Source organism: Stegodyphus dumicola, chromosome 7 (genome assembly GCF_044657685.1).
Source record: "Stegodyphus dumicola isolate Sdum_Otavi_A_Nest chromosome 7, ASM4465768v1".
NCBI lineage: Eukaryota > Metazoa > Arthropoda > Arachnida > Araneae > Eresidae > Stegodyphus > Stegodyphus dumicola.
The window spans coordinates 157,471,285-157,495,500 of record NC_140774.1 but is presented as its reverse complement, the minus strand read 5'-3'; the positions used below and the strand labels follow the sequence as shown (position 1 = coordinate 157,495,500).

Sequence of the window (24,216 nt, the reverse complement as noted above, 5' to 3'; positions counted from 1 at the left end):
TTTAAATAATGACAATTTTCTTTCTCCAACAGGAAAAAAAAAAAAAAAAAAAAACAATATTTTCAAATATAAGGAAAACTTTGAAAATTTGTTTGATGCTTTTTATCTCAAATTCAGTAAAAAAAGATAAAACTTACTTTTGTTTTTATTGCTGGCAGTTTTCTTTCACTAACTCGACTAACTCAGAAAAGCTGTGAGGACTTTTGTGTGTTGACTTTTAATCTTGAGAAGCTGTTAAAATGATGATTAATTTAGCATTTTGATTTGTGGTGTTTAATTATAACCATTTATTCCGTTATTGTTTGTTATATCTGAAAATATTATTTAATTACATAATGCAATATTAATATAGTACCTAAATTTCATTGAAGGAAATATTAAAATTTGTCTGGCTCATGATTTTTTGTAACATAATTTTCTAAGAAATTGTTACATCCCTCATATAGCTTCAACAGGCGAGTTAGTTACCCTTAAAGTCTTCCACAGAGGCACACTTCTTCATTGGCTGGTTGCCCTTAGTCGAATCTGTTTATGCATTAAGTGTACTGACAAAAAGTTTTGGAAAATTTCTCAATGTCATTTTCATTAATTTGTTTTATCATCCTCCATTGGGAAAAAAATACTGTGAAGATAATTTGTAAAAATTTTGCAGTGCTTTTTTTATTTCTAGGAATTTTTAAAATAGTGAGGATTTTTGTAGTGCTAATTATATGACTTAGCTAAAACAGGGTTCGTAGCGGTCCTTACAAGTGCTTATAAGTCCTTATATTTGAAAATAAAATATAAAGGCCCTTATAGGTGCTTACTTTTTCTTTAAAGCCCTTATTTTTTTTATTTTTAGTGCTTATTTTGTGCTTTTAGTGCTTTTTTATCCTTTTTTTTTTTAAATGAATGTGGTGTTTTTTTTTTTTTTTTTTTTTTTTCTGTACCAAAGTCGAAACTAAATAAACAACTTTTCTTCCTTATATGCAACGTCAGATGGTGAATCATACTCCCGGAAATTGCTTTTCCTCCCCTTTCTCTGCATTACTGTAACCTATGGTGCGCACGAGAGTACAGACAGGTGCACGTCGTTCTATTGGTCAAAGAATTGCGAAAATGGTAGAAAATTCTTCTACATTCGGTATTCTTTTCCTCCCACCCAAATACTACTCACGTTTGAATTTATCAATATTTTAATAATTTGCATTCTCGTTCCACGTGGTCAGTTCATATTCGTGTTTATTATGAACGTTATGCTTATATTATGAGTATATGCATGAATATTTATAATAATATAGTTGCAGTAACTGCTGAAGTATAGATAAACTTCCAAAAATGGGTGTGTTTTAACACAGATTAGCTTTCTAGGGAATAATATTCAGAATGGCTTAAATAAAAGGAAAGTAATCGAATAGTCAAAATAATTTCTCTCCCCCCCCACCACTGTCCAATTTGGATTGAATAGGACTAAAAGTTTTTGCGGTCTACCCAACCTAAGCGAAGATTTATTCTATTCCGGAAATTTAATGCAGTCTGTTGAAACTTAAAATCAGAAACACCTGAAATTAGTAAGTCTCTTTCTTTTCCTTTATTTAGTTCTTTATTCTCCGAATACGGACAGCTGTTGATTCCGATTGCGTAATATCTCATGTGGAAGAATTACACCGCACGTATTGTGCAATAACGTTTGCGGTATTTTGCAGAGATAATTAATTTTGATGTTCAGTCTGAGATTTGTTTATGAACACTTAAAAGAGTTTTTCTAAGCAGAATATTTCTCAGTTCCGTTGGTCTGTTTTTATATGATGCACATATCGAAATGTCAAAATCATTTATTTAGCCGAGAAATCTAAAGAACGGCTACTATCTCCTCCACTCCTCTTTTTCCAGTTACTATCCGGAATATTTGGCAATTTCCGAGTATGCGGGTTAGTTAAGCTTTTACTGTTAAAGGAGACTGCATGATCCCGTCTTCTGATTTTAGAAATGTGCCTCTTTTTTTACTTAAATTACTTTGCTTGGAATATATGTTAAGGAAAACTGTTATGCAATGAAAATTTAGAAATTATTCAGAATTTGGATTTAAGTTAAATTATTTAAATATTAATATGAGTGGAAAAATAAATTGTATTTTTTATTAGGTGCCAAACGAATACAATTAATATGGCTTATGATTATTTATTTTCTATATTTTGAACTGAAATTTCATCATTAAATCTTGTAATATAATTTAGTTCTGCATAGTTTTTTTTTTTTTTTTCCTTCTCATTGTAAACTAATTCTGTAAATTGAACTGTCATTTAAAATTTAAAAAAAAAAATTGTTTTCCATGGTTGTGAAGTAATGCTCATTTTCTTAATAAATATTGCATTGCTTATATTTTAAATTACAAGTCTTAATTTTTCTTTTAAGGTTATGCAGTTGTGTATAATGTAATTAGACAGGTGCTTATTTTTTCCTTAAAATGTGCTTGAAAAGTGCTTATAGGTGCTTATTTTTTTAACTAAAATGTGGCTATGAACCCTGTAAAAAATTGTGTTTATCGGAACTATAGTCAAAGCACGATGCTTGTATCAGGGTTGCCACGCTACCTGGAAAACCGGGAAAAGTCAGGGAATTCGAAAATTGACCAAAAAATTCAGGGAAAAGTCAGGGAATTTAAGTATTTTTGTCAAAATCTGGAAAAGTCAGGGAAGTTCATACAATGATCCCGCCAAAAAAAGCGATTTTTGCGCCGACGGCGGAAGAGATAACTTTTTTGGCGAATTGTCTATCACGTGAGTGTCTGCTGGCATAGAGCCAATTTTCGCAGCTCCAATTTGATTGCCTTTTAGTTTCCCGCAACTTTTGGTTTCCAGTATTCTCGAGAATCGCATGTGCAGTGCATGAACTAAAGAAAGTACCTGTTCTCGTATAAAACAAAATGAGTTTAATCATAGTATACGGTACCATGGAGGTTAGAATCAAAGAATATGTATTGTAAAGAAGGAAAACCTCTCTGCAACAGACGTGGCTCCGTTCCATCATAGAGGGAAACAGCCGTGCATGCGTGATATATCTGCCGCCAAAGCTGGAAACCGGTGTCGAAGTTCGAAGGTCACGTTATCAAGAGTTCATTAAATGAATATCCTTTAAAATTATTTAACCACTTGCGCTAAAAAGACGTGCGCACGTCGAGATGTTTTTGTCGCAAACTGCGAGCGACGTGAACACCACGTCGATAAGCATTTATCGCAAAAATGAAAATAACATGGTGCACACGTCGCCTAACAACGAGATTGTTTATTTCTCGAGTTACAGCTCTGGATTGCACTCGCAGATGCGGAGCGGCATAAATGAGACACTTTACCACTTGCTATATTGTAGCGCACTGCACCGCAACCGTGAAGTTTAGTCTTAGCGCAAGTAGTTAAACTCTAAATTAAAAGAAAATATTTTTTGGCGCAAGTAAATTAATTCATAGGTTAGTAATTTTCAGGGGGGGGAAACTACGAAAATCCGTTTTTAAAATTATTGCGAAAAATCCAAGAAGAAACGTCCTTTGATAAAACGTTTCTTCTTGGATTTTTCGCAATAATTTAAAAACGGATTTTTGTAGCTTTCTTTTTGTCAAAGAACGTTTCTTCTTAACACGTTTCTCAATTTCCGGTACACATCGCGGAGAGCCAGGTTCCGTCGCCAAATCCCTTGGCAAATTTTCCCTCCGCATTCTAGCGGCGTAAAATCATTTTACTTGTATGGAAAATTTTCTTCTTTACATAGACCAAAGAATTAGAGATTCTTTGGATAGACGTTTTTTGGTTAAAATAATCTCCATGTATGGATTTGGCGACATGATGATGCGCAGTAAACGGGTCATTTTGGTCTTGCTGACAATTTTCAAAATCGTGCCAAAGCCTTACCGTATACTAGAATTTTACCGCAAAATCTTTTTAAACTTTTCTTTTTAATAAATACCTTGCCATTTTGCAGTAAAATAAAAAATAGTAATCTGTCATCTAGGCTAACCATGTAATATAACTATATTCGCTAAAATATCGTTGATTATTCTAATTCAATTTTTAAGTAATTATCTTTATTTTTATGTTATTCGTGTAATTTAATGATGCTTCTTCCCTCTAAATTTATTAATTATTAGTAAATAATATTTCTAAATTTCAGGAAATTTTCTCTGGCATAATCTTGAAATTAATTCTAGCAGTATGATGACATACCATCAAGAAATTTAATGCACATATTTTTTTCTTATGTATGCTGCGAACTAAATATAAAATACCTCAATTTATTAAAATAGATTTCTTTGTTTCGTTTAGCTGCAGAATGTCTGCAAAAAAAGCCTTATTTTATTCCAGATTGGGAAGATTCTAATCTCAATCTTCAATGGAGAAAACAAGAACTATTATAATTTGTGTTTTCAAGTGTTAAGGTGCTTTTTAAGAACATACCTCACACAAATTAAATTTACCTAAAATCTAACCTAACTACGTATTTAGCATTGCGTTGTGATTTATAAGGACCGGATTAGCCTCGTGTTGAACTGGTGATGATCATGAGTAATAATTAAATAAAACATACATTTGTTATCCAATGTATATATCTTAAATTTTATTAAGTTTCTTAAGTGGAAAAGTAAACAAAATTATCAAACAAAGTATACCAAGAATAATTAAGAATAAATGTCCTGGGATTTATTGAATAATTAAGTGAATTTGCTACACAGTACAAGTAATACCATAATTTACCTCTTAGCGTAGCCAACGTACATTACGCGGATAGACTGGAATTTTCTTGAAACGCACCTGGAAAAGTCAGGGAATTTCATTCTCCTGTTTGAGTGGCAACCCTGTTGTATTTCTAGATAAAAAGTGGCCTGTGGGTTACACTAAAAACAAAAGATTTAAAAATTGACCATTTCAGATTTTCATGTTAAATTCAGAAGTGATCTGAAAGAAATGCATATTATGTATTCCCTTTTTTTTTATGGTGGCTGTAGATGTATATGAATTATTGGGAAAACTTGAGTTATTAAGTGTGTGACATCAGTCCTTTCCCTACCTAATATTAGATGAAGAAATATTTGCTTAATGATGACAGTATTCTTTCCCCAACTGAGTAATACTGAGGAAATTTCTGGCTGAAAATTTTTTATACTGTTTAGTAAATGCTGTAATATTCTGTTGGAAATGAGAAATATTCATAATAATTTTACCATTAACCATGTTTTCCTTGAAAAATAATACTTGGTCTTATCCATCTATTTGTTTATGCTGACATATAATTTTGGAAAATTTTTGTTAGATATTTTAATGAATTTTGTGTTTATTATCCTCCACTGAAAAAAATACTGTGGAGGTATTTTGTTAAAATAGTATTAACATTTGATTTTTGTAATGCTAATTATATGACTTGGTTGCAAATTTGTATATTTATGTACGCTAAAGTGTCATAATTTACGGTACTAATATGAAGTACGTAAAGCAAAACATAATGGCTTTCATTGATGAAAGTATTAAAAATCTGTCAATCCTATGATTTTTTATGACATCATTCATTTTCTGAGGAATCATTATGTCCTGTAAATAGAAATATAATGCATGGTAAATGCACTATCAGAAATATAGTGAGAGCATGATGCTTGGAGTCTGATTGAGGAACTCTGTCTCGTATCCCACCCCCAAGCAGTACAGCATTTCCAAATTCCACCTTGGGAAAGTACAGAAGTGATCATCTTGGAAGTTTTCCGCAACCACGTAAAACACTAATGAGACTGTTTGCTGAGCACAGGCATAAATATAGCAGTTATGTTCCTATACAGTACAAAGTCTTTTATCCGGACTCAACGGAACTTCGGCGATTCCAGATTATAGATCAATTTAAATCTGGTAAGATGGCATGCAGAAATTATAAAATAAAAAATATGAAATCGTAATTTATGAAATAAACAGCAATTATGATCTAAAGGGTATCAAAATTTACAAAAAAAGCTTAATATTTGTTTACTTTATTAAACATTTCTTTCAATGTAAGTTGTTTAAGTTGCTTCGTTTTATGTGCTAATACTTTCTATTTAATTCTATAAACAGACATGATTTCTTGTTCAGTTACAAAGTTCCGCCGTTCAAGTCCTGTAATTGCTGCGCCGAGAATACCGACTAACTTGTCAATTGAAATTTTTTCGTTTTCACTAACTTCTGTGTCACTTTCTTCATGCCTTTATCCATTTTTTGCAGCAATTCCACTTTTTGTTGATGGACATCGAAACATGCTTTCGCTTTGTAGATCCTTTGGCAGCTCCAGAATCGGAAACTCTTTTTGACATAATCGAAAGTTCAAGCTTTTTATAAAATTGCTCTAACAATCTGCAAAAAATAATAAGCCAGATCCAATTAAAAGATTATGGAACAACGCAATCTGCAACATTAACTGAAATATATAATTTTAGCTTAGCTTATACCGTCCGTTATACATACGTAAACGCTATGCGTGCGCAGAAAGTTTGTATCTTTGAGGTCCGGATTAAAGACTTATATATATGCAGATGGATCTAAGTAAAGTGGTCATGTTGGGATAATATTTGTAATTGAAGACCACACTGAGAGCAGAAGTTTGCACTACGCTTCCTCAGTCTTAACATCAGAACTATCTGCTATATGTTCTGTGCATCTGTACACATCAAATCTATGCCATAAAAAATTCATAATTTATACAGACTTGTACAATGCTTTGAAATTTCTAGAAGCTGCTCACAGTCCTGTTGTAGATATTCTCGAGTTATTGTTGCAAAAGCATGGTTATAAAATTCTGCACTGCCGAGTGCCTGGCAATGTTGGTATCGGGAAACCGAACTGTCAAACATTGCAGCCAAATCTGCTGTTGACTTATGCAGCCTGCATGTCCTCTGATGGATATTAAATCAAGGTTGTCAAGAGAAAAATCCTAAATAGGTGGCAGTGATTGCAGGATGCTCAGTTTCTCAATAAACTTTAAAGTGTGAAACCTCTAATTGAATATTGGGACTCCATGCGAAACTGGAGGGAGGAAGTGTTGTTAACACCTTTAAGAATTAGTTACTCTCATCTCACACACAGACACCTCCTTCTTGAGGAGTTATCTCAACTTTCAAATATTAATTAATCTCCCACTTTTAATTACACCATCAACCATTGTTATTCCCTATAGTTAATACATTCTATGAACTGTGCATCATCCCTTGTTCCCCTCCTTTTTTTTTGGAGTCCCACGTTGCATTAATTTGATACCTTCATCCAATTTCTATTATGATACTTTAATTATTGATGTATTAATGCTGGCTTGCTGTTTCTGTTATTTTGCTATTATTTATATTATTATTTACTGGTCACACCGTCACGTCTTACCTCGTCTGAAAGCAATCACTGGCATTTCTTTTTAACTCTACTGCTTATCGTACTTCGCCTCCTTGTACTATTTCTGCTTGCACTTAGTACCCGCCTGATTGGCTGGAGCCACAGGCAGCGGGGTGTATTGATTGGCCACTAGTATCGGTAGTTGAATTTTCACACTCGTATGTCATTACTGATTTTCTCCTAATACTCTATTATGTTGTTATGTGGCGACTATGAACTTTGCAACTGTATATGTTAGAGCGTTATGCGTGGGTTTTCGAGTTGCGACTCAAAAGGCCAAGAGTGAACCTGTTTTTTCTTTCTGTGTGAGTGTTCTGATATTGTGTCACTTTTTAGTTGACTGCATGTATTTTAATGACTCTGGCTTGCCTCTTGACCGAATAATCGGGAAAGAGGTCAATACTAATTTCAGTATTTGAAAGAAGCATGTTTTTATCATCTAATTTGATAATACCCATGTATTTTAATGTAATTTAAACACATTTCATATTTTATATAAATCATGAGTCACTGCTTCACATTTTATATTTTTATATAAATCGTGAGTAACTTCATCTAAATATTCATCATTTTATTTCTTGTTTTGATTTTATATGTCTGTTGTGTTAAATTTGTGATTGTGCTTAATTGTTTTGTGTGTTTTAACTGTGTACTCTCAACATGTGTCTGATGCTAATAACCTTTCCAAGTTGTGTGCCATTTAAACCACATAATGCTTGGGATTTTTGGTGGAGATATGATATATGAATTATTGGGAAAACTTGAATTATGCTTGTCACATGAGAGTCCTTTCCCCTACTTAATATTGCATTGAAGAAATATTTGCTTAATGATGACAGTATTCTTTCCCCAACTGAGTAATACTGAGGAAATTTCTGGCTGAAACCTTTTTTACTGTTTAGTAGGTGCTATAAAATTCTGTTTGAAATGAAAAATATTCATAATTTTACATTTACCATGTTTTCCTTGAAAATAAGGCCTGATCTTATATTAATTTCCTTCTTGCCCTTAGTCGAATACATCTATTTGTTTATGCATTGAGTATACTGACATAATTTTAGAAAATTTTTGCATGGCCTTTTAGTAAAGTTTGTTTTAAGCTCCTCTGAAAAAATACTGTGAAGATATTTGTCAAAATTTTGCAGTGCTTTTTTATTCCTAGAAATTGTTAAAATAGTGATGAGTAACATTTGATTTTTATAATGCTAATTATAAGACTTAGCAGCAAAAGGTGTCTTAAAATTTACGTACTGCAGTGCTAATATAAAGTACGTATAGCAAAATGGATTTCATTGATGAAAATATTAAAATCTGTCAATCCTATGATTTTTTATGACATTTATTTTCTGAGAAATCATTGTCCTGTATATGGAAATAATATGCATAGTAAGTGCACTATCAGAACTACAGTCAAAGCATGATGCTTGTGTTTCTAGATAAAAAGTGGCCTGTGGGTTACATCAAAAACAAAAGATTTAAGAATTGACCATTTAAGATTTTCATGTTAAATTCAGAAGTGATCTGAAAGATGCATATTATGTATTCCCTTTTTTTATGGTGGCTGGAGATGTTGTATATGAATTATTCGGAAAACTTGAGTTATTAAGCCTGTTTCCCTACCTATTATTGCAGTGAAGAAATATTTGCGTAATGATGACAGTATTCTTTCCCCAACTGAGTAATACTGAGGAAATTTCTGGCTGAAAAATGTTTATACTGTTTATGTTTAGTAAATGCTGTAAAATTCTGTTTGAAATGAGAAATATTCATAATAATTTTAGCATTTACACCATGTTTCCCTGAAAATAAGATCCGTTATTGCATTAATTTCCTTGTTTATTTCTCTCCATTATATTTTCATTATAGTTATTGATTTCCATGTGTGATTGGTGTTTAAATGGATTGTTTATTGAAATATCAAGAGTTTGAGTTTTGCAGCCACTCCTGCAAGAATCATTATTTGATTCTTTTTTCGGCAAATAACTTCATGCTCACAGTGCAGTTAATTCTGGCGGAATCCCACACTAGCATACCTCTTTGGCTGCCTCGCAAAAAAATCAGAGTAATAAATTGACACATTTTCTCATTGCTGCCTGTGAAGGGAATGTACTGTATCGCTGAGGTACCCTTTTAATCAATGGTAGTTTGAGACCTTTGACCCATAAACCCTGCAGATTCATCCATAGTAATCATGTTCGAAGAGTTAGAAGAATAGAAGTCATGCTTTCAACAAAACACTTGAATGCAAGTACACACTTAATCACTTCAGAATCTTTCAGTTTGCTTAATGTTGTCAATCTTAGTTCATAGTGCTGAAGGAAGCCATCCACTGAGTGTTGTGATCCATTGAATTTGTCTAGCTGTGGTGCCATTGCAAGGGCGCAATCTTGAAAATTGGCCCTGCGATCTGGATACTCTCTTCTGTCTGCAATCTATTCACAAATGGTACATTCCAATTCCGGAAATAATAGTTGCAGACCTGATCCACACTTACGCTTCGTGGCATTTCCCTCGTTGACTTGTCGACTGAGGTTATTATACTCTAATTGCTTTTTCGGACCATTGGTAAATCCAACTCTACTTCGTCGTAGATTCCTTTACGTTGCAGAAAGCTGTAAGATTTTTATACTTGGAGTCTTCCACAGTTCTTTTCTTGTAATTTTTTATTTTGCATATCGAATACTGAAGTTTCTAATTTGTCCCAACCGTATCTTGTTGTTTCAAATGAGTATGCATGTTGCATCTGCAGTTAGTCATTTGACAATAAGGGGCCTCTCTAGCTAACTATCTTAACTATGGCTTACTTTTTTTAATAAGGTCTTATTTTCAAGTAAACACAGTAGTAGTATCCCAAAGTAAGGGGAATGCTGGCTTGGTTGACTATGATTGACATACTAATCTAAATTAAAAGAGTATTTGTACTAATGCTGTATTAGAATGAAATGCTATATAATGCATGCAATATATCATATTTGATTTTTTATTTTTTTATGTAGCCACATGCTCGTAATAAAAGTGGTTCTCGCTCTCGACAAAGGCTTCCTCCAAGATTTGCAAAACAGAGAGAAAATCTTGTAAAGTCTGCTTCTGCAGCACAAGGAATAACTTGGGATGTGAATACGGATATGTCATCAAAGACATCCACTGCTAATACAAAAGGTTTGCATGCTACTTGTTATTTTACTGAACTAGTATCATATTAAATTACAGATGTAGAATGATAAGTTACAACATCAATTTACTAAATGAAATTTATCCTGCTAAGTGAGTAGATGTTATATATGTGTCTAGTCGACAATTAACTTGGGCAGTGTCCACAGTTGTTTGTGGTTAATCTTTAAAAAATACGGTAAAGAAAAATACCTAATTCAGTTAGTGGAAAAAAATTGAGTTACCTGTATTTTCAAGTAATTTAATCTGAAAAAATATATTCACTTTATTGGTATATAAATTAAAATTGCTTTCGCCATTCCTGTGCCCCCCCCCCTAAATAAGAGAGCCATGTGGAACAGAGAATGTATGACTGTTAAGGTTGAACAGTTTACTTTTAACAGATATATTCTGTATTGTGACTGTTGTGGAAAATCTCATCTGTTAACCATCTATTTTTCTTTCTTTTTTTAAAATTTTGTAAACAGTTGTTACATTAATGGTTTTGTTTAGTAATTTTTTCCATTTTTAATATGATAAACAACCTTTCCCTCCTCCTCTCTGAAAAATTGGAATCAGGCATTCATCATAATATGCGTTTAGTCTCATATTAACACAGAAATCACAATCAGATATTTTAAAATGTTCAGTACTAGTAATTTTTTTCTAGTCTGCCTTCTTTTCCAATCAACCTCTTCGTGTTCTGGAAAGAACTTTGAAATTTATTATGTACTAATCCCTTAATTTCTACCTTCTGTCTCATTAGTCTTTCTTTCTTAAGTTTTAATTTAATTTTTTGCATTTACAAGGTGTGTCCCATATGTATTCATCAGAATATTTTTTTTAGTGTTTATAGATCACATCGGTACAGTCCCTTAAAAACCCTTAAAGGTATGTTGCTCTTGCGTCAATACGTTTTTGACAGTGGTACTTCCATGCATTGTGTGCCTTCTGAAAATATGAAGTTTTGGAGAACAAAATACATACAAACAAAGTCCGAAATTCGTCGATTCTGCATTTGGCGTTTTTCCAGATATTAGATCATCAGTTTAAACCTAGTAAGATGGCATGTAGAAATTATAAAATTAAAAATATGAAATCGTAATTTATGAAATAATGAATTATTTATGATCTACAGAGTATCAAAATTTACAAAAAAAAGTTTAATTTTTATTTGTTTACCTTATTAAATATTTCTCTCAATTTAAGTTGCTTCGTTTTTGTGCTAATACTTTCTTTTTAATTCTGTTAGACAGCCATAATCTCTTGTTCAGTTACATTGGTGAAGTCCTGTAACTGCTGTTTCAAGAATTCCGACTAGTCAGTCGAAAGTTTCTCATTTTCAGGAACTTCTCTGTCACTTTCTTCACTATCGGTAGCAATATTTTCTGGATTTAGAACCATACTACAAATTTTGCCATTCATTCATTCATTACTTGCTTGATGATTGAGAAGCATTGTCATCACAATGAAAAACTTCTTTTATATAACCTTCATTTATTACCGCTTCTCCAAATTTCTTTACAAAATCCGTTGATTGGAAAATTTCGCCCTTGGTTTTGCGATATCCAAAAACCTTTAAAATTGGAGGCTATCATCATCAAATTTAGCCATTTTTAAGCATACATATTTTGCTATGCATCATGAGTTGTTCCATTAAATTTTATCATGCTTCTATCGCCAATTAAGCCTGAATTGTATTAGTTTAGTTATTTATTATACTTATGCCTATTTCTTGTACATGCTTAAGGCTTATCAGGGTTCTGAATAAATCAATTCCCACATATACTTAAGCCTTATTGAGGGCTGGAGCTAGGTATCTTTCCGCCTGATGCAGTCAGTCTCTGTGGTTCTAAATTCTGCAACTCGGTAATGCCATATGAGCCCGTCGCTGGTCATACGAGCTGGTTTTATGTGAATAACAAATCAGTTATTCTTAATTCAAAATAGCCCTTATTAGCAAAATCTTTTTTTAGCATATGGAAAGAAATTTTTGGTAAATATTTCCTCATCAACATTTTTAGTGCATTTAACTTAAATCTCTAATTATCGCCAAGAGTAATGTCAACATAAAAGGTTACCATACTCTTTTAATATTCATTTACTAACATAAAAAAAAAGTTTAGGCACTGGTATATAAATCATTATTCAAGTTGTCATGTTTTGATGAACATGCAGTGATGAAAGGAAAGTATAATAAAAATAATGATTCGCCAGATTGCCATCAGATCAACGATGTATCTATGTGGAATGTTTCAGTTAGAGATGGGTGCCGAGCAGATATGCAGCAACAGAGCCAAATTACTCATTGTGCAAATTTATGCTAAAATGATTGTTTCTTCAAGAACAAGGTATTTAATATAGTGTTGAAGTGAAATTAAGAATTGGTACTCTCCAGATGTTTTATTACACGAATGTGTAAAGCCTACCAGAAAAACTTTGGTGGTTTTGAGGTCCGGATTTTAGATCATTCTGGATGATGGACGTCCGAATTTCGGACTTTTTCCTGTATGTGTATTAAAAAATTAATCAATAAAAAAACAGTTAAATAATGAAACTAAAATAAAATTAATAACTATTCCAAGAAATAAGGCTTTTTTCATTCAATAGTTGTGTTGTAGAGTAGAAAATGAGTACCATAGTGACATTTTACATAAAAAAAAATTCTGTATTTTAAACTAAGGTATGCAATATCTTGAGCAAGGATATTTTAAGGTAAAAAAACATGCCGAGAAAATTTGCAAAAATAATTTGTTTTGTTTGAAGTTTAAATTAAGGATATTTTGTTTTAGTGCACAATTTCATCTAAAGAGCTTGAATTAATTTTATCCGTCATTTGTTGCGTCAGATTATATCATCCAAACAGCTTGCTAAAAGTCATTTTATGTATCATGAAATTTTCCTTTTATCTCCCAACAGCATGTGTTAGTGCAGAGTCAGCCATTTAAAAACAATGCCTTCATTAATATTTTGATACTCATGTATGATGTTAATATGTATTACATTTTTCTGATGCAGAGTTCATTCTCATCTATGCGTTTTATATAATGCCTTCTTTTTTTTTAAGCAGCCACTTTTAAAAAATGAGAAACTGTAATGTACCAAATACTTTGCCTCCCAATAAATAATTTCATTTGATGACCGTTTCAGTTGTTTTACCAAGTTTGCAAAATTCCATGCTTTTGGGGGAAGTGGTGGAGCATTTTCAGTTGAGATTGTAATTTAAGCATAGTTAACACTTTGCTGGAGATAATATAGTAAGTGGTGCAACAGAATAGACAATATTGTAGCAAAGAAATTGCTGCTTATTTTCTCCTTCATAGAAAATTAAAAATAGTCATAATTTTAGAAGAGTGGGAAAGGAAAGAATAGCATATGATCGTACAGAAAATCACTCATATTGCATGTTTATAAATATCACTAAAAATACTGTTTCTTTTCCTGTTCATTATAAATGAAGCCGCTTTAGTGAGAAAGTACCTTTAGGTGTAAAAATTAGCTGTTTCACTGTAGCACTTTGTGTTGATAATTCAGCAATTATTACTGCCTTAGGAAGTACATGAAATTTATGTATGTTAAGAACAAGTAGAAATATATTTTGGTTTTCTTTTTTCCTATTTTGGTTTCCTAAAGGGCCATTCACAGTGTCAGCTACTGGCATTCACATAGTCAGCTACTGGCATTCACATAGTCAGCTACTGGCTAAAGTAGTCACACTGGGCTAACATAGTCTGTTCCATGTGTCGAATAGCTCTGCTATGCCTGCAGTTCAGACTTTTGAACTTGCTACTGTATAGGCTGTCAGTTATCTCCATTTGCTCAGATAAATGCTAGTTTGAACGACGTTTAACCCTTTAAGGAGACCAGCGCCGGGAAAATGAAGCGCATTCACGGGACCGCACCCACTGGAATGGATAGTCACCTTTTGAATGCAAAATACTAAAATCGTAACTAACAGAAATAAATACTATAAACATGAAGAAAATTTACAAATACAAAATAAAAAAAAGAAAACAAGAATTACCTGTAGGTAATTAAATTCTAATTTAAAAATTCTACTGTGTATGAATAATTGAAAACAAGCGTCGACACACAGTCCTACATTGCATATTTCACACTCAAAATATGTTTGCTTTCGCTTTTCCTTGATTTTAGCGCACATTTTGCATCTTCTCCTACCTTTAGTACCTTTTCCGTCAACGTAAATTTTCAGAAACTTGTCTTCCAGTTAGGCAGAAAGGTGGAGCGTCAGGTGATTTTGGACAAATATTTAAGTTTTTAAGTAAGGTCTCTTAACCATGGCTAACAGAATGAAACTGAATATAATCCCAGCACTTGTCCCAAAACTTATTCAAAAGACATTCAGAAATATTTCATCCTCACACCCTGTGTGACATCGGGGTTTATATTAGAGAACTTCCTGTTTTTTTTTTAAAATCAAAAACAGCTTCCACGATGACCGGGAAGTGATCAAGAAAAGACAACCACTGGCGGGATATGTGTTACTGATCATGCCAATATATACATTATATGTAAAGTTAATACATTATATACCAATATATAATGCCTGTGGCATTACATATAATGACCATTCAAGGCATTATGTATAATGACCTATTAAATCGACTAAGAAAAACAAAAATGGCTCTTTCCTGAGAAATGTGAGCAAGGTGCATTACATGTCGACAAAGCTGAAAGTCTTTCCCCTTCTTTAATAATGTTTTAAGATTACTTTTTAATTAACCAAGAAAGCTTATATTAAGTTTCAAAATAAATAGAAAAACAAAAAGAAAAGAAAAAAGAAAATCCCAACGAAATAAACAAAAACGCCAGTTGTTCTTTAATTCACAGGTGCACTTATAAAGAGCCACAATTTCCAGTTTGTTTATTTCAATAAATCTCTCAAAACCAGAAGCACAAAACAGAAACTAATGTCAATATATGAAGGTCAAATGCCGTATGAATCAACCCATGTGAAAACAATTGCCACTCAACATTTACTGTCTTTCAAAACTTCAAATAAATTAATCCGTTTTAATGTTACGTAGGGCTCGTAGGAACCGAATCATTGCGTCGCGTATACATGTCGCTGGTCCTGAAGGAGTTAAAAATCATTGTGGAACAAGAAAAATAGCTAGTTAAAAAAAGGGGGATCTTCTCCCTCTCTCAGTAAGCGAATTCTACACATATATAATTGTGATGAAGTAATTCATAATGTTCTTGCATATACATTTGATTTTTGTTTTGAGTTTTCTCTATGTAAAAATTAATAAACCTGACTAAAAGAGTAATGTTTAATTTTTTATGAAAATTTCATGTATCTGAGAATAAATTTTGATATAAATGTTGAAATGTTTACTTTTAGATGCTTCACCAGCACCTCCACCATCTGTAAATGCATGGGAAAAACCAATAAATCATTCCTTACGATCTCAGTCTCCAATTGTCACTTCTATCACTCCTGCTTCTAGTAGTGCAAGTACAATTACTAGCTCTGGTACTTCAGTTGTGTCGTCAGATGTTCAAATTCTTGCAAGTACATCAAAATCAAGTAGTTTTGATCGAAGTGATCAGCATGATAGTGGTATTGATGTAAGTGATCAGCCTGCATCAGCTGCATCTTCCCAGCGTTCTTCACCAAGCAATGATTGTAAAATACTTACTCCGACGGGTTCTGGGAAGAGTAATGCTGGAGAAGTATCAGATTTGGTAAGGTTCTTTAATATATAAAGTGAAACTGCATTTTACAAATTTCAAATGCTTCTAAAATGAATGCTGTGTTACACAATGAAAATATTTACCTTGTTTCAAATGAGTCTTTAAAGCTGGGAAGATCCAGTGCTCCCTCCTCTCGACTCATCAGAAGCTCCTTATAGCAGCAAAGAATACTTTTTATTCAGCAGCAAAGAATACTTTTTATTCCTGTTCTGATTGTGGCTAATTATTGTTAATCTAAATCTGTATTTTTAAAACTTTTCCATTACGAAAAGGTTTAACCCAAACTTAAAAACTTCCATTTTGTTTTTTTTAATCTTAACTCTTTGAAGACCATAAGCTCCCAAATGGCCCCAAACAGCTGAAATTCCAATGTTTTCTTTTCTCCTCTAAGGTATGCTGTAGCAATAATCAGTGCAGTTTCCCCAAATGCATTTTATCAGTTTATTGCAGACAGCATGTCCTAAAAGGATTTATTTGTGGTTTGTAATTTATATTTGTTAGAATTAGAAAGGATGTCATTTGAAATCTTCACACTTCTTATTGCGTTAAAGGATGAAGATGGGAGAAAATTGCTGTGACTCTCAAAATATTTGGGGCGGCTTAATATTATAACATACTAGGGAAGGCTTTGGTTTTCAAAGAGATAAATACCAGATTCCTTACTTTCTGTGAGAATGTTTTTGCTGCACAAAACAGAAAATCTTTCAGCGTGAGTTTTTGGTCAATGGGATTCAAGACTTTTATGAAGTAATCTCAACATAATTTTAGAACTAAATTTTCTTCTCTTAACAGTAATTTCATTTGTTAAAGGAGTGTATTTGGTGAATAAGTTTCTAATCCGAGATTAAAAAGAAGCAGACTAAGTAAACCCTTAATTTATTGTAGTTTATGTAGATTTCCAGGGAAAAGTTTTAGAATTAAAATATTTTTATTGTATAATTTATGTATTTTATATTATAATTATTTATTACAAATTACATTTATTTGAACTTGCTATAAATTTAATTTAGTTGCATTCTGTGAATTTCCAAACATCTTCAATTAGTACAGTAGTGTATCCTTTATTATCAGTATGAAACAATTATCAGTCTGATTAGTAGAAAAGAAGTTATGTTTTTAGTAAACAGTTATAAGTAATTATCTCTGTATTAACTTGGAAGTCTGTTACTGGCCTGATTTTGGTGATCATGATGTACAGCAGGTAATGAAACCTTATCTTTTAGAAAGTTTTCTAGTGGGAAGTAGACTCGGCTAAAAAAATTTGCACAAGTCAGCAGGTACACTGGCTTTTAGTAAAGTTTTTAATGACTACATTTAAATTTGTAATAGAGGTTTTGTGTTAGATGCAGCAGATACATTGGCTTTTAGCTGAATGATGAAGTATTAAATTAGCAGAATATTTATCCTTTTGATAATGGTAAAATTCAGGATATATGTATATATATCTATATGTATGGGAATCATATAAATAATATGCCATTTTTAGAACTAAGAAATGTATCTTGAGATATCGAAATATCTTCATTTAAACTTTTTTTTTTTTTTTAAATTTTTTATTTTGTGATAACACTTATTTTTCTACCAAGTGATAAAAAAACTGTTTTTATGCCATTACTTCTTACTGGTTTGTTTTCACATTAACTCCAGTAAACTTGTCAGCCATTTTCATGTTTGATACTCCATCTCATCAGATGCTTTCTTAAATCATTTAAAACATGTAAATTATATTGAGTTTCAACTGTTCTTCAGGTGACTGAAATTGACACATGCACACCCATGTGTACTGTGGTATTTGAAAATAAGAATTTCAAAGCTGAAAATGCTGTTCTTGATAAATTTGGTGGCCAAACTAAAAGTCAGTCAGTTAAGGTAAGTACGTGGAATATAATTAAATTGAGAATTGTTAAGAGGAAAGAATTGTAAATTCACACGGCACATTTTTGTTAGTTCACATTATAGCCATAAAATATTTTTTAAAATTTTTGTTTATTTTAATTCAGAAATACAGAGAAAGACTCCTGTTTAAGATTTTCATTTTGTTTTAAATTATACTTTTGATATTTACAAGAATTTTATTCATGCCATAGAAGTTTTGGCACAAAAGCAGTTGTTTATAAAATTCAGCACAGTATAATAAAGTAAAAATGTTTTGCCATCTTCTCTTGATTTTTTAATTATCTTTCTAATTTTATAGGATATAACTAATACAAACTCTGAAAATATGGCTTCCGTTGGAGGTAATTTGTCAAAATCAAAAGAAGCATCTCCAGATCCTGATGAAAAATCTCGCCTATCTGTACCCTTTCCAGCAAAAGAATCATTTGCAAAGGTATTAGGTTCTGTTGCAAATAGTGTTTTCAAATAATGCTGTTCTTTATAGTGAAATAATGTATTTTATTTTTACTTATAATGGTACATTTTTTGAAGAGTTTTCCAGATGTAAAAAAAAAATTATTTATTTAAAAAAAACTTGTTTGTCCTATGATATATATGCATGTTAAACCTTTCACTTTCAATTACCAAGATACTTGAGAAAAAATAAAGCCATAAATTTTGGTATCTCGTGACAGCAGGGTTATTCTTAGGCACATTTTGACTATCAGAATAATTTTTTAACATTAAAAAAGTTCTTGTGTAATGTCTTCTAAAAGAAAATTTAGCTTTAGTTGAGGGCCGTAAAAGTTCTGATGCATTATAGATAATTTGTTTGATAGATATTTTTATTAGTAATGTTTTATTTTCTATAGTAGAACATTCAAAGCAACTAGTTGTTAAAAATAAGACAATAAAAATTACGTAACACCTTTGTTTTCGGCTATGTGAGGTAATGATAGTTAATATTTTGTTATAGAAATAGATTGTACCCATATGCTGACTTACTTATCATAAGAAATATGATTTAAACAGGGTTGCCACGCTACCTGGAAAACCGGAAAAAGTCAGGGAATTCGGAAATTGACCAAAAATTCAGGGAAAAGTCGGGGAATTTAAGTGTTTTAGTCAAAATCTGGAAAAGTCAGGGAATTTCATACAACAATCCCGCCAAAAAAGGCGAGTTTTGCGCCAACATCAGAAGAGCACTTTTTTGGCGAATTGTGTATCACGTGAGTGTCATTCGGGTAGCTGGCATAGAGCCAATTTTTTCAGCTCCAATTTGATTGTCCTTTAGAAAAGCAAAGCAAGTTTTCAGCAACTTTTGGTTTCCAGTAACCTCGAGAATCGCATGTGCAGTGCATGAACTAAAGAAAGTACCTGTTCTTATACAAAACAAAATGGGTTTAATCCTAGTATACGGTACCATGAAAGTTAGAATAAAAAAATATGTATTGTAAAGAAGGAAAACCTCTCTGCAGCAGACGTGGCTCCATTCCATCATAGAGGGAAACAGCTGTGCATGCGCGATATATCTGTCGCCAAAGCTCGAAACCGGTGTCAAAGTTCGAAGGTCACATTATCAAGAGTTCATAAAATGAATATAATTTAAAATTTCTTTAAACTCTAAAGGAAAAGAAAATATTTTTTCGCGCAAGTAAATTAATTCATGGATTAGTTATTTTGAGAGGGGGAAAACTACGAAAATCCGTTTTTAAAATTATTGCGAAAAATCCAAGAAAAAACGTTCTTTGATAAAACGTTTTTTGGATTTTTCGAAATAATTTAAAACCGGATTTTCGTAGTTTTCTTTTTTGGCAAAGAAAGTTTCTTCTTAACACGTGTTTCTCAATTTCCTGTACACATCGCAGAGAGGGAAATTCTGGCCGCCAGGTTCCGTCGCCGATTTCCTTGGCAAATTTTCCCTCCGCTTTCTAGCGGCGTAATAGCATTTACATATATGGAACCTTTTCTTCTTTACATAGACGTTCTTTGGTTAGAATAATCTCCATGTATGGTACAGCGGGATTTGGCGACATGGTTATGAGCAGTAAACGGGTCATTTTGTTCTTGGCGACAATTTTCAAAATCATGCGAATACTAGGATTTTACCGCAAAATCTTTTTTTGTTTCTTTTCTTTTATACTAATAAATAAATACCTTGTCATTTTGCAGTAAAATAAAAAAATAGTAATCAGTCATTTAGGCTAACTATATTCGCTAAAATATCTTTGATTATTCTAATTCAGTTTTTTAGTAATTATCTTTATTTTTATGTTATTCATATCATTTAATGTTGCTTCTTACCTCTAAATTTATTTATTATTAGTAAATAATATTTCCAAATTTCAGGAAATTTTCTCTGGCATAATCCTGAAATTAATTCTAGCAGTATGATGACATCAAAAAATTTAATGCACATATTTTTTCCTTATGTATGCTGCGAAATAAATACAAAATACCTAAATTTAGTAAAAAAATATCATTAAATAGGTTTCTTTCTTTCATTTAGCTGCAGAATGTCTGCAAAAAAAGCCTTATTTTATTCTAGATTGGGCAGATTCTAATCTCAATCTTCAGTGGAGAAAACAACTTCTATTATAATTATATTTGTGTTTTCAAGTGTTAAGGTGCCTTTTAAGAATACATCTCACACAAATTAAATTTACCTAAAATCTAACCTAACTTTTAGCATTGCGTTGTGATTTATAAGAACTGGATTAGCCTTATGTTGAACTGGTGATGATCATGAGTAATAATTAAATAAAACGTACAATTGTTATCCAATGTATATATCTTAAATTAAGTTTTGTAAGTGGAAAAGTAAACAAAATGATCAAACAAAGTGTACCAAGAATAATTAAGAATAAATGTCCTCTGGGATTTATTGAATAATTAAGTGAATTTGCTACACAGTACAAGTAATACCATAATTAATTTACCTCTTAGCACAGCCAACGTACATTACGCAGATGGACTGGAATTTTCTCGAAACATACCTGGAAAAGTCAGGGAATTTCATTCTCCTGTTTGAGTGGCAACCCAGTTTAAAGGACATAATAAAAGATTATTATATGTACCACATTGATTACTAAGCATTTAAGCATAGAATATTACTACCACGCATGATCAGCACTGAGGTAAAACTACTTCTGCAGGGCAGCATTATGCGCTGGCGCGTGGCATTAAGTGAATCAAAATAAGTAACAATATACATTATTTTGGTGTAAAACTATATCAATTTACTACAAGATAGGTATATTATTGCAAACTATATATTTCAGAATGTTGTTCGTGTATGATATTTGCATGAAAGGAAACTTCGTTTCCATTCCAGACCACATACATTTACAATTAATTTTTAACTTTCACTCCATGCCAATACCAGCACATATATCCAAAACATAATGTCAGTTGAATGCCTTTTCTGAGTTTTGCATGTGCCATTTCTAGATTTTGTTGCTGGATGTCTCACTACATTCTGAAAACATTCACATCGTCTCTAACCAGCTTGTGAATGTTCGTATTACTAACGAAATAAAATTAGCAGCTTTTTATGTACATTCCAAATGCATTTAAATTGCAGAAATCTTTAATTAAGTCAAAAAATTCTAAAGTGGAGAGGAATGTGTTGAAGAAAGAAACTGATTGAACAAAAAGAAAGATAATTATTCTTCAAAAATATGTACACTTAATATTACGTGTAAATTAATTAGTTGTTTATAATTTGAGCCTTTAGTATAACTTGCCTTTTCCATTTTCTTACCAGAATGCAAAGCAGTTATATAGTTTTTAAACTGAGGTTTTTGGGTTGCAAAACAGGGTGTGTTTCTGGCTTCCTCTTGCGTTCTGCATTAGTTCCTCTAATAATTTGTATTATTCATCTTTGTGTTATTAACATTAGGATTTGTTATGATGATATAGTTACTGAGTCAGCTTAGATTAAAAATAAATTATGCAGTCTTTGAATACTAATCCAGATTCTTAGCTTGAATTTGCCTGTTCCTGTTTAATTACATCACCACGAGCTGTTGTTGACTTGTTTTTATGTGCTAAGTCCAACTACTATAAATGCAAAATATTTAATGCTAGTTGATAAATTTTATGAATTTGAGTTTATTCTAAAATTTTCTTTATAATTATGATTTATTAAATTTAAACATGTATCCATCTTGCGGATCTATTTTATTCTTAGAATAGTATGAAAAATTTAAAGTTCAGCATAGGTAATATCTTTAATTGAATTTATTCTGTTTCCATTTGTTGATACGTCCATCAATTTTTTCATTAATGATTCTTAATGGTACTTAATTTCCATGTGCAGAAATATCTACCAACCCTGTTTGGAAAATATGTGTATAACATTAATATTTACGCTGGTGAGTGATTCTTCACTGTAGTTTTCAGAAATTTTTAGATAGTCATTATGTATTTCTATTTCTAGCAGTTTGGCTTTTTGGAAAAAAAAAAAAAAAATTGTACAATTTAAGATTATGTATTTTTTGCAAGTTTCTTCAATGTGGTAATAATTTTTAAAAAAGCATTTATTCAAAAATTGAAGTGTTATTGCCTCATTCACTTCTGGGTAATGAATCATTTGCAATTATCTGTCAGAATCTTGTAAAAGCTAGTTTTACTTTATACATAAATATGCAGTTACACTTCAATCACTGAGCCAGACCATTTATTGGCTTGACATGTAATCAACAGGCTGTTGATTGTAGCATATATGTCACAGTAGTATCTGGTTATTTTATTTAGATTTAAAATGAAATTTCTTTTGTGTAGAATGAGGAAGGAACAGAGATGAAACTGGATTTTAATTTTCAGTCTGGATTGGAGCAACTTACAGATGAGAAAGCCTCTAGAAATTCAAATGGCAATTCTCACCTGCCTAATAAAACAATGAATATTGGGCGATCTATGGAAGTATCAGCTGGAACACCAGTTGGAGTGCAGTCTCCAATTTCACCTTCTGCTGATGATTTGAATTTAAAAATACAGTCTGTTAAAAAAGTAAGTTTCATGTTTTTGGAATAAATATTAGTGCAATATATGTGAAAAATATTTTACTTGAATATTTAAAAAAAATTTCCCTTGATATTTTTTTAATTTTACATCCAAGCATTATTTAGTTTTTACCATTTCAGTTTAATAATGTGTAGATTGCTAAGTAGAAATAATATTTAAAAGAAAAAAATGTGATAGAAACAAAAATTGTTTCAAAAGTTTTGCATAAATTTTTAGAAAATTGTCATATATCATTTTTACACACAGCAAGTTCATACAGGACAAAATGCAAGATCCGGAATGGTCAAGACTTCTGTGTTTATGGGTTTCCGAAGTTTTCAGATTTTAGATCATCAATCTGATAAGATGGCAGATAGGCATGACAACATTGGGGCTTTACTTATTTGTTTTTCTTATAGAAAAATATTAACTTCCCTCACAAGGCCAGTGTGGCTGCATGGGTGTCAGAATTTAGAAGACCAGTAAGCCAAAAAAAAAAAAAAAAAATTATAGCTGGCAACAGATTTTTAACCCTCTAAGCGTCAAAGCCGTATATATACAGCTTAGATTATTTTTTGTGATATCTGTAAGAACGTGTATATACGTGCATATTAAAATATGTCGAAGAAGTCAAGGCAATATAATATATCAAAAGCACACAAATCCAGGTATGTATTTTCAGGAGAGTTTACATTCAAATCAAAAAAATAATTTGTACTCATTTTTTTGTTTTCATGTTTTGGGAAATTTGTGGTTTCTTAGCGAAAACCCTGGCCACTCAGAGTTAATTTGGGTATATAACGGGCAGCAGAACTTAAAGTTTACTTGTACCAAAATACATAGTGTCTGCCCTGAAAAGTGTGGTCTTAGCTAACATTAAGACAGAGTTAATCATCGTGATCTTATAGACCATGGTGCAACTGCCTAGCCAGCATGTGTTTGAAAGTGACGTGCAGAAACCTCGCTTAGTCAGGAGAAAAATTGCGTATGCAGCATACATTTTTTCCTTTTGTTGAGTATTTCATTGTCCATTCAGACTTTTTGGGGGGGGGACTTCTTTATTTTTCTGGGCTGGTGGTCCGATTTCTGACTTTGTATG

General features: G+C 31.9%; 1 protein-coding gene across 10 annotated transcripts in view; it reads left to right on the top strand.

Moving 5' to 3' along the window:
* Positions 1-24,216, top strand: part of LOC118204556 (uncharacterized) — a 109,632-nt gene that overhangs the window by 68,274 nt on the left and 17,142 nt on the right. For 8 of the 10 annotated variants that reach the window (XM_085820963.1, XM_085820958.1, XM_035376868.2 and 5 more), the window contains 5 exons: positions 10,364-10,526; positions 15,883-16,226; positions 17,985-18,104; positions 18,430-18,564; positions 22,896-23,123. In XM_085820963.1, the coding sequence (XP_085677089.1) occupies positions 10,364-10,526; positions 15,883-16,226; positions 17,985-18,104; positions 18,430-18,564; positions 22,896-23,123 (990 nt within the window). The remainder of the gene's footprint in view (positions 1-10,363; positions 10,527-15,882; positions 16,227-17,984; positions 18,105-18,429; positions 18,565-22,895; positions 23,124-24,216) is intronic. The other 2 variants (XM_085820964.1, XM_085820965.1) reach the window with 2 other exon arrangements.